Source organism: Taeniopygia guttata, chromosome Z, assembly GCF_048771995.1.
Source record: "Taeniopygia guttata chromosome Z, bTaeGut7.mat, whole genome shotgun sequence".
NCBI classification, from domain to species: Eukaryota; Metazoa; Chordata; class Aves; order Passeriformes; family Estrildidae; genus Taeniopygia; species Taeniopygia guttata.
In genome coordinates, this window is record NC_133063.1 from 47,758,413 (window position 1) to 47,770,343 (window position 11,931).

At 42.1% G+C, this 11,931-nt stretch overlaps 1 protein-coding gene across 3 annotated transcripts in view; it reads right to left on the minus strand.

Annotated features, from left to right (window-relative positions):
• Positions 1–11,587, minus strand: part of CCBE1 (collagen and calcium binding EGF domains 1) — a 97,685-nt gene extending 86,098 nt beyond the window's left edge. For 2 of the 3 annotated variants that reach the window (XM_002191188.6, XM_072921675.1), the window contains exons 1-2: positions 11,066–11,574; positions 10,869–10,949 (exon numbers count right to left, since the gene is read on the minus strand). In XM_002191188.6, coding sequence (XP_002191224.3) covers positions 10,869–10,949; positions 11,066–11,559 — 575 coding nt within the window. In that variant the 5' untranslated portion in view covers positions 11,560–11,574. Of the gene's footprint in view, positions 1–10,868; positions 10,950–11,065 lie in introns of all 3 variants that reach the window. The other variant, XM_072921674.1, reaches the window with a different exon arrangement.
• Positions 11,588–11,931: the final 344 nt, after the last annotated feature.

Genomic DNA, 11,931 nt, shown 5'->3' on the forward strand with positions numbered 1-11,931 from the left:
CTCCCTGGATCACAGTGCTTCCACCAATGTAAATCTGGAATGGCACCGTCCAGGACCCTTCCAGGCACAGTCAATAAAACTACAAATTGAAGTATGGGTCAGTGCAAGGACATCAAACAGCAAAAACAAGACTCTGGCCAAGAATCTCAGCTTGGAAAACCAGGCAGAGAATTTACTTTATTGGTAAGATGCATTCAATCTGCTTTAACATCTTTCTGCATTCTTTTTTTTTTTTTTTTTTCATGGAATGCTAAGAATAATTATGAAGAATTCCCCAACTGACGCACTTTGGTGTTGGTCCAGGGAAGTCAGTAGAGCTATGGAAATGCAAACGTCTGCAAATCTATTCATATGACCTTTATAGTACCAATGCAGGGACCAAGACAGACATCTTTTAACAGAGGTGAGCTTCTAAAGAAAATCGAAAAGTGGCCAGTCCTGCAGACAGAATCATAAAATATTCTTAAGCTCCTGTGCCACACAGAGAAATTTCTGCAGGAAAAGGGCCTGATTTAAGATCAAACACAAGGAGAAGGTTTGATTGCACTTTGAATTTACTTCAAACCCAGTGGAGATTCAGGAATGCAGGTCTGTCTCTATAAAACCCTGTGGATAAAGCTCTTTGTTGAAGTTGTATGACAGCAAAATTTCCATTTCTCCTTAAGTTTTAAAACTAAGAGGAAATATCATGTTAGCTTGCTGTGAAGCAGCTTTTCCTTTCTCCTCATTGACCGTATACAGCGACAAGAACTGAAGCCTGGACTCCTAAAACAAACTCTGAACAGAAATGTCTGAAAACTGGGAAGGGTCAGATTGTCCCAATTCCCTCTGTCATTCCTAATTTACTGTGCATTGATGGAAGTTAGAAATGTAGGGAACTAAAGTGTGACACTGAGCAGAGCAACAGTCTTTGAAGTAGCATGTTCAGGATCTTGTAGTCTGCTACTATGCAAGCTAGAAGGCGAGAAGGATAAGGTAGAATAAAAATGAATCCCACATTATCTATTTCTAATTACATCCCCTGTTCCATTTTATGTTTCTTAATTTTAACATGAGAAGAGCTTGAAATGAATACTTTTGCATGAAAACTCTAAAAAAACCCAAAAAACCCCAAATGCCATTAAATTAAAAACAAGCAAACCCCCACAAACTAAAGAACAAGCTAACAAACAAAACAAATAAGTAAATAAAACAAAGAACCAAAAAGTCCCAAACTGAACAACAAAAAACCCACAAAGCCTCCCAGTGACCTATTTGCAATAGGCTCCTTATCTCTCCAGGCCTCCAGGCAAGTCCAGTAGAGTAGACATACACTTTCCTCAGGGAAAACAAAACAAACAAAAAAACCCTGATAAGCTTTTAAAATCCAAATATACATCAAAATAACCTTCATACAACTGCCTAAGCAAACATAATATTTTGCATACAAGCAGTCCATTAAGTAATGCATCAAGAAATCAATGTCCGAGGCACCACAAGAGTCACAGTCTGAGGTACCACTTGCCCTTAGACCGTCCAGGCCACTGTGCAGACCAAGAGCTGGGTTCATCATGCTACAGAATTCCAAAGATGGGCCCAGACTGCCAACATTGTCTGTCTGCCACTGCTCCTTACTCCCATCTCAGGAAGAAGCAGTTAAAAGCATATATTCCCAGTAGGATTAAGCATTTACCAAACAGTAGCTCTAGTCCTAGTCCCTCAAGTCTCTTTCACACTCTTCACTTCTCAGCCACTAAGACCTACCAAAAAACTACCAAAACACCTATTTTCACCTGTTTTTTTCCTCTTCCCACAGATGCTGTTTTAAAGATTAAATAATTTTCCCTTTGGCTATTTTTGTTTCAACTCTCCAAGGCAATAATCTCTAAACGAAGGGGTTTTGTCAGAATTCCAGAGAGAAGTGTTTAGGAAATGACACCACTAGTTTGGTGCAGCTATGATAATAAACTCTTTAGTGAAAATTGAGTATGATCTTATTGAGTAGGCAATATGTCCATTTTACAACATATATTAAACATATTGAATGAGATTACAGAAATATTAACATTCCACAGAGACACTGGAGCTCTGGGCAGGAAGTTATTTACAAAGAAAAAATGCATCCAATAAAGTTATTTTCTCTCTCTTATACAGAGTTCGGACCGCACTTTTTTTCTGGGTGTACTTTCATAAATTTCTATATTTTCAGCATTCATCCACTTCTCATGAGATATTATGATAATACTATATGTATTTCTTCATCCATTTTGAAGACTGTCCAGTACAACTTTCTGGACATGCTCACTTTGTTACAGAGAATTAGGTGGTCAGCCTTCCTCCTTAAGGGTTATAATGAGATAATGAAGCCAACATGAACACTGCTACTTTACACTGGAAGTGATGCACCAATAATTTTTCCATAGAAAGAGAAATGTTTTCTAGCCCAGATGAATACTGTTTCATATTTCTCCAAACTCACACTCTACAACAACTTGCCATTGACCTATAATATTCTTATTCATTTTTCCAAAAATGATCCACTTAAAAACTTGGATCATAGCTTAGATTTTGCCTCTCTTTCGTACTTAAAACACTGTGTCTGCACCATTTTATCTCCCAGTCCATTTGAAAAGGAAGGAGGAGAATTCTATTTAATGTGTGTTTACTACTGAGTGGCTGCTAAAATTAATACAGTTAATACAAACACTGTGTATTTCAGCTCATTTCAATTACAGCACAGATTGTCAATTAAAATGCATGTGGTTAGAACTTGAAACTGACAAAGAAACCCAGAAGAAATTAATTACAATAACTGGATGTATGCTAAATGCTTGATGGTCTTGTACTTCATTTTTTGAACGAGGATCAGCAATAAAAATCAACACATCACAATGGAAAACACTCTTTAAGGGAGAAGGATTTTCTAAACACTAAGCTCTGAGATTACTGTCTAAAACTGAAATTGTTTTTCTCCTCAACTGTTAAACAGAGCTACTCTCACAGAGATGCAAACAACTTGCTTTCTTTTACTACCCCAAGAAGAAATCAAGTCAGCACAGTATGGATTCTGCTTTCCATTGTTTCTGCTTACAATTGGAATCGCATAGAAGAACTGGCAAAGTTGAGCAGCATAGTGACATTTGCTACTGTTAGTTTACAAAAGAAGCTCCTATTAGTTTGAAAACCGAAACAGAGCAAACAGAAAATGGACAACACAGAGAAAAAAAAATCTGAGTAGACTTTGGGGAAAGCTTTATTTTACTGCAAATCACAGTCAGCTCTGGTTGTTTGGGGCAGTGGGCACAATTAAAAAGAGGAACCTTGGAGTGATCCATGTGGTCTGTATGAAAGGTAAGCAACACAAGGTCTCCAGAGAAGAGAGACCCATCTCCCTGTCATTGACTTATGAAAAAGCCCTGTGCCATCCCCAACAGCTCCATCTGGAGTGACATGGGTACTGAGCACTCAGCAGTGACTCACATTTTGAGACAAAAGTCATCTCAGTACTCAGGGCACTGAGGTGGAGGCAAGACCAAAATACTAAACTCAGGATTGTGAGAATTCACCACAATCCCAATGAAATTCAAAATAATACATGCTCCAAATGACCAGTACTGCACAAGAATGAGTGCAATCTGAAATGAGATTTATCCCAGATACAGGACAACTTTTTATGTGTACATCAACATCAGGCATCTCCCTCATACCTCCTTCGTGTGACCTTACTCTCCACATACAGTAAATTTCCCTTCCACACATGACAGAATAACAGGCCTGCACAGCAGAGGTCTCAAAAAGTCTGTTGTTCACATGTTCTTTGTGCTGGGCAACGGCTTTCACAGCAGAATATGGGCAGTCGTGTCTTATCTGGGATCTTTAGCAAGCCTGATCTACTTTTCCACACGTAGTTTAAATATTTCATGCTTAACATCCCAAAAACTCTTTGCTATGACAAGGAACACAGGCAATCTGAACAGAGCAAGGACTGAAAAGGAAATTGAAATATATGCCTGTAAGTTGTCCCTCCTGCCCCTAAACAGACACACACTTTACAGAGAGGGACAGAGAGGGAGAGAGATTTTCCAGACTGAGGAAGGAAGGAAGGGGAGAGGCTGTCAAGGGAAGATGCATCAGGGCCTGTAGCTTAGCTACAGGCTAACAGGATTCCTCCCAGGGGTGCATGCATGTGGGTTTTTGTCTGATTTTGGGTGATGTTTTGTTCTTATGGATTCAACTTAAATAGAAGCCTGGAAGCATTTAAATTATACTTCTTTGTGGAGTGATTGCCTCCCTTCTGCCACATACGTATCTGTCGCACAAACCACCACAAAGACAGAATTTTTGTCTTTTTATGGGTGTATCATTTTTTTTTTTCTGCTTGCTTCATGCCCCTGGGCATTTTGTCCTTTCTTTTCACTGCTGCTCCATATCTTTATCCTTCCATTCCTGCCTTTTCTGTCTTGCCTGTTTTGTCTTCAATCAGTATAGCACAACACAGCTCAATGGGTGTCTACCACAATGGGAGCAGTAATACACATATTAATAACATCCTGCTGTTAGCAGGAGAGACTACAATCACTTTTTTAAGGACAAAACAGCCTGACCTTAGGGACATATACAATACTTAAAATAATTGCAAACGTCATGCTCCCTTTGGCGGCCTATTTTTATTACCTATTTTGTATCAGGCATAGGAGACCCTGGGGCTACTATTTTGTTTGTCTGGAGTCTCTGAGCTAGACGACATGGCCAGGAAAGTCAGTTCATATTTAACCCCATATTCTGTAGATGAAAACCACAATGCAAAGCACCTGGGTTTCATTATCAATCAAACCACCAAGCAGGGCACTTATCATAAAGCTTTCAGCTTGCCAGTTCTAAAATTCTCCAAACTGCTTTGATGTGAACATCAAAAACTCCTGAACTATGCGAATGATCACTTACCTGACCTCATCCTTTAATTAGCACATTATACCTGAGAGCACCACTCACAGTAATTACATAAGGTTCTTTAAGACCATTAAATAAATTGTTTCCTTTTGTAGTGAATTGGCTGTACAGAAGAAACACTGCACAGGAAACCTACAGGAGCATCATGTTTTGCTGCAGGAGTCTCTGCTGCAGCCAGTATCATCCACATCTGCTGAGTTCTCAGGTGTCCCTAATGTCACCAAAAACCAGAAATAGTTAGGTTTCTTATTCTTAGCACCTGAGACAGAAAAGTGACACAGAAAGTCACAGCCACTCAAGTGTAGTATGGAAGCCTAAAGACAACTGTGTGGCATTGGTGTTAACCTTAATCAGCAGATATTCACAATGTGTCTCAGTAGCTATGAGCAATCTATTCCTTTGGCAATCACAGCAAAGAAAAATGAATGAAACTCAGGACTGAATGCAGTCAGAATCATAGAACATGAAGGTGCTACTTCCAAAGCAATAGTGAGAAAAAAAAAAAATCTAGGAAAGCTAGGAAGAATCTCTTGGCACCATTGTAGCATACACTGTTTTGTAAAAAAATACTGTATTGAAGAAAATTTTATTCATAGGTATGTACAAAGTTCTACTGTGGTGGCAATTCCCTGGAAGATTTTTTTTAAGTGTGTATATATATGTATATTCTGTATTTTTAGTTTTCTGAAACCAATACAAAGTTTGAAATCATATTCTCTCTACATTTTCAGCTAAATTCTACTATGAATTGCATTTCCCTTCAAGATAACTGGAGATTAGATGGTGGATTGCTCTAATCAAGTTAGTTTCTTGTTTAACTGTTATATTATATCAGTTGGGGCTCTTTAAATGGTATGGAATAGTCAGCAAAACTTCAGAGAGAAAATGTAACAGCAACTATAAAAAAGAAATTTATGAAAAGTAAAGTCAGAAGATAAGATGACCAAAGATTATCTCTGCTTACTCCAGTTGAAAACTCCAAAACTATATACAGCAATTTTTTCTCATGTTGGAAAGCTCTGCTACATGCTTGCTGAGTATCTGGGAACCAGGAATTGCATACAGTCCCCAAGGGCATATTAGTGAAAGTTCTGCTCTTTGTGAAACAGCTACAATCCAACTTATTTGCAATTACCTTTATCTTTTAAGAATGTGAAAAAATTATACAGTCTTTAAAAAATAGTAGGCCTCACCAGCAGTATCAGTATTGAAGAGGATAAAAAGAAATGCTTGTGATCTCTGTTTAGCATCAAAACAAAGTGGGGCATAAATATGTATGCATTCTCTTTCACAATACATTTGAATTGTCTTTTTGTTATGAAGTGTAGAACAATTTTTTAAAGCATAATTTGAAACCTGAAGTGCTGGGAGGACTTATGCAAAATAGCTGCTAACTATCAGATGAAGAAGCTGACAACCTACACTGAAATATGTTTGTCCTATTTAAAAGATCTTGGTTGCTAAATACTAAAGAAAAAAAAGTTACAGATTAAGTTCTTGTTCCACAACATGGAGCTTGTCTGGAGATATATGAAAAGACATGGCTCATCTTTACAAAGATTTCACCATCATTAGCTAGAATTTTTGTGCCCAGCACTCTAAAATGTTTGCTCCTTGCTGGTCCTGCAGAAGGAAGGACCAGAAGTCTCCACCACTATACACACAAAGTTAGGGTATAACATGTCCTTGCGCACATCATTTTTAGCAAAAAATGCAGAAGACTACTTATGGTGATGCCAGAGAAAGATGGATAATTTCTCTTACCGTGTCAATAGTCCATTTGTTTTAAAAATAATCAGTTTTGTCAACTAATTTAGACTAAAAGTTTCATCTGAATAAAAGACAAAAACCCCAAATCTTTCCTTCGCCTATGAAGGTAATGGCTAAAATGTTCTTCCTAGCTGTGCAGATCCAGGTTTAAATTTTCATCTGCCTGATCTATGCTTGCCAGTTTCCTTAATTAAACATTTTACAAAAATTTTCTGAGGAGGACAAAGACTATTTCTTTCATGTCAATTTAGAACAATATTTAAGTGTCTATTAGGCAAAGACGTGGGCACAGTCAGGCAATAAAAATATTATTGTTTTCCCATATTTCATGCTTGAATCTTCCTATAACTTCTAACAGCTTCCCATTAGCAAATATGCGTAAGTATGCATATTGAATAATTCTGAATAATTCACTACACCTCTGAATTGTAACTGAGTAAAGTATTTAGTGCTCCTAATATACAACAGTTTCTGTGGCAATCAAGCTTGTTGGTTTTTAAAAAGGAAGAAACTTCAATTAATAAACTGTACCAGATGAGACATTGATCCTCCTGAACTCAGAAGTGACATAACCACTACCACTCCCTTATGGGAATGCAGCTCCAGAGTCAAGATGAAGCAAGGGGATACCTGTCCCAGATGCTGCTTTTCTTTCTGGACCAGAGCAACAACATACAGGAGAACTGTTTAAAATGGAAATGAAGGAAGGACTGTAATGAAAAAGACTGCTGCAAGGATGCACAAACTGAATTGGCACTGGCACTGGAGAAAAATGCAACATTTGTGTAATTTTTCATGCCAACAAAGTGTTTGGAAATCTGTATGAGATTGAAACAGGCTAACAACACATCCAAGCAACTGGAGAAGACAGTAACAAGAGACTGGGTCTTCATATTCTCATGCTGCCAAAATTTCCTAAAATTTAATGAATTTTGGCATACAGTAAGAATTCAAAGTCTTATGGGACCATACCACTATCAACAAATCTGCAGAAATTCTTCTCCATACCTACCTGATGGGGGCATTAGTTCTGGGTACTTTGTACACTACATACAAAAGTTTAAATGGGATTTCTGCAGAAAAAATTTTGTATAAGCTCCCTCTGGTTTTTGCATCTGTTCCTCTGTACTCTTATGAAAACAAATACACAGGACATATAAAAAAATACAAATCAAACTAAACCAAGGGCCAGACTGCACACATTCAAAAGAAAAAATATGTCTGATTGTGTACGTGGTTGCTATGACCACAGGGAAATATGCCAGTATATTCTCAGTGCTTGGCCTCACTTCTGGCTTGGTCCTCCACTTGGATCATCTTTAATCATGAGTAAATCTGGTTAAAAAAAAAAATCAAGAAATAATTTTTGTGATGAAAAGATGCTATTTTTATTGAAGTTCTCTAAAAACATGCTGATTTTCATGATAAATTTCAGCAGGAGGAATAAAAAGATGAAGGATGATATTACTTTTTACCAAGCATTTTGGTGAGGAATTCTGACATATAACTTCACATGCATTTCTTATTTTATTTAACTAATTTCACAACAGACCATCAGTAGTGGTGCAGATTGCCTTATGCCTGATGTGTTACGATAAATTTTGTGTCAGTTTGTATAATTCCTACAGAAATGGTACTTTGACCTAAAAAAGAAGTTAGGTGTCTGCTAATAGTAAATAGAAACTGACATTAACTATCCCATTATCTAGCTCAAACAATGTATATAAATTACATAACTATTGTCACTATGAAATACTGTGATAAAGATGTGTAGGAAGATAAAAAATTAAGTGTTGTAAGAATAAACTGTAGAACAGCAAAACCAAGTTTATCTGAAACCTGGAGCGAAAGCTCCTAAAAGCCACAGCTGAGTTCCTACCAAGCTGTAGTTCTTTAAGAGTTGGTTGTCATTCCAGAGATGAAAACTGAATCCTTAAGCTCCTGAATGTCCTATGAAACAAAATCCACCTTGAGGCACCACAGGATTAGTCAACACTCACAAGTTTCCTGTCATCTTGTTAACAGCCTCAACCTCAAAATGTTAATGAATCTTACATTAAAATGTCTTCTGCCAAGGGTAATCCCACGTGCCTGCTTAGAGCACATCTTGCTACTAGGAGCAATGGGGGTGCTGTTCTACCCGTGGGATTCACCAGGATGATGCTGCAGGTCCTTGCCAGAGTGTGTCACAGCTCTGAGGGGCAGGACTGCCAGCACACTGCAGCTCAGGTAGGGGCTCAGTGCAGAGGTACTCTGCTGAGCAGAGTTGCTCCCTCTCAGAGTTGCTGTCCTCCCTTTGTGCATGGACATCATGAAAGGGACCTTGCAGGGTGAGGAACGGAGCCCTCACCCAAGCCTAAAGGTTAAACCTTAAAAATAAATGTTTACACAGAAATTTATTTTTTTTCTTTTTTAAAGCGAGGGAGACTTGTAAGTCATAGATACAGAAAATGTTTGAACTAAAACAACCAAGAGGTCAATGTAGCAATTTTCAAATTCTCACCCACACAGACTGTGCTGATTTGAGACAGTGACTATCGCTTGGAATTGTGAAGAGGGAGAGGTGGGGAGGGAGTCTCGTTGCAACCAGAGCCCAAAGGTCGGAAATACCTCAGGGAGGATGAAAGAAGGCACAAGTGGAACTTGGCAGCTGGACAGAGTTCTGCTTTCTTTGCACAGTGTGCTATAGCAGCCCGTGGAGCCTGTGTAGTCCTCCTCTGTCACACACAAAGCAGAATCACTTTCCTCAGATGGATTTTGGGACACACACAAAGGAGCAGAATGATCATGTGTGTGCTGCCTTATGCAACTCCCACTCTAGCTGCTTCATTCGGTAGCTCCCCACTCAGAACAGTCTTCTCCACACCAGTGTTCTGCTCCCAAACCAGAGAAATGCTGCAGGTTCAACCAAGAACCTGCAAAACCCTCCCTGCAAAACCTTCACACCTCTCCAAAATGTGTTGCCACTGAGTCCTCAAGAGCTGCTTGTAAGAGGGCTCTGCCTCACCTTCACAGAGAGAGGAGAGAGAGAAAAAATGGGAAGCAGTGCAGGGTGGTCTGTATTCTCTGCAGAGCCCTTCCCAGGGTCTGGGAGGAAGCTAATGCTCCTAAGAACTGGGCAATGGCAGGACACTGTCCCAAGTGACTGTGGCTGCCAGAGGGCATGAACAAGCCTGAGAGCATGGGAGAGGGACAACGCTGCTGCGTGTGTTTACAGCTCCTTGGAACTAAACAGAAGAGTGGACACTCTCTGAAACACTTTCTACATGTGTTACTGTATTTTTGGTATACAGAAGTGGCTCTTTGCCACGTGCAAGCGTACACACACAGGTAGAGCACAGTTGCCTCCACAAAGCAGCCTATCATAAGAAGCAGCTTTCATACATTAAACATCTTGTCTGTGGGGACGAGTCTAACCTGAGGGCATCAGCAAAGGGATATGTGTGTGCTCATACTTTGTGTACAGCCCTTCATAAAAGCACAGCCACATCACTGACAGCTTTTGACAGCTGTCGTCATTAAAACAGATGATGTTTCTCAAACACACAGCTGAAAAATGAAAAATTCATTATTAGATTCATCTTACTTAATTTGAGAGGCCTCTGCCAAATTTCTCCCCCCAAGCTGGTTGCTGAAGAAGTTATCAATTCTGAAAGTTACCAGTTCTACCTAACTTGAGATATAATTGGCATAGTACAAATCCAGATGATCTTGCTGATTACACTGTAACTGATGTAGCTATAACTCCAATGTGGTCCCAGACATCCAGGTCAGAGGAAGCCTCTCTCACCATATCAAAAACTGTCGGTGTCTTCGGTACAGCAATGAGAACCACACGCGCCCTCTCCAGCGATGTCTTGGAGGTGACGTTTGCAGCGAGTTACCGAAACCCTTCCCTGGGACAGCTGCAGGACTTGCCAGGGGAGATGCGGAACGCGAGAGGGATGTGACCAAGTTACCTGCTCCGCGGTCCACTATCCCGGGTGGGCTAGTACAGAGCAGGGGGGAGAAAAGCAGCTGGCACAGCTGCCCTGCCTGCGCCTGACACCTACACGCGTGTGTCCCCCCCCCACCCCCGCCTTCCCCGTGGACAGCGAGTCCCAAGCCACGGACACGCATGAGCTCCGCGCCCCCTCTGGCCCCCCGATCCCCGCGGCTGCGGCGCTCACCTGAAGCAGGTGGTGAGCTCTCCCGTGGATTTCAGGCAGGGGTACCGGGTGGTGGCGATTTTGTTCTCGGAGCAAACCTCCCTGCAAGGCGGGGAGTCGGAGTATTTTTAAAAAACTCCAAAAGGTAGGAAAAAGAAAAAGAAGGTGGTAGATGGGGCGGACACGCGCAGAAGCAGCCTCGCTATCACAACACCCACCTGTCGCCGTCCTGCGGCTCCTCCCGGTAGGTCCAGGCGTGTCCCAGCGCCAGGAGCAGCAGCAGCCGGAGTGGGGCCAGGCTGCCGGCCGGCCGCCCCATCGGGCCGTCGCTCCCCTCCGCGCCGCGCCGGCTCTGCCCGCCCCGGCCGGCGGCGGGGCTGCGCCGACCCGCGCTCCTCCCGCCCGCCGCGGGGCCGCCCCCCGCCGCCGACAGATGTGCCCGCGGGGAGGGGCCGCGCGCGCCCAGATGTGCCGGCAGATGCTGCCCCGCGGCGGGGCGGCGGCCAGATGCGACAGGGTTGCGGCAGATGTGCGGTGGGAGTGCGGGGACATCAACAGACAGCCCCGCAAAGCCACGCTGCACTCCCGACCCCCCGGCTGCGGGCAGCACGCGGAAGCGGGGTAGAAGGGTGCCCACCCCAGGGTAAGGGCGACGGAAAGTGGCGGAAAGGTCCGGAGCGGCGGGGGTGACCAGCGGCTCTCGATGCACCATCACTGATGCTTTCCAGATTCGGGTTTATCTCAAATCTCTGCCCCGAAGGAGCAGAGCAGTTCAAAGCATCTCTGCTGCGACGTCTGTTTATCCTTGTGTAGAGCTGCCGCTTCCCCACCATTCATAAAGACGGAGATTAATGACAGCAGACTCCGATAAAGCAGCGCATGAGGTCCGGCCCGTTTTACCATATCCTGTTTTCACGGTCAAACTGCTTGGGATCAGGGGAGTGAACCTGCAAAACGACCGTGCCTTTGCAAAGCGTTGGGCAGACTCCTTGGCTTTGATCACCACGTAGCTTCCTACAAGTACAAAAGCTCTGGGGACGTGACAGGGTGCAAATCAGCCTTTCTAGTACTTTCACCTGCAGTA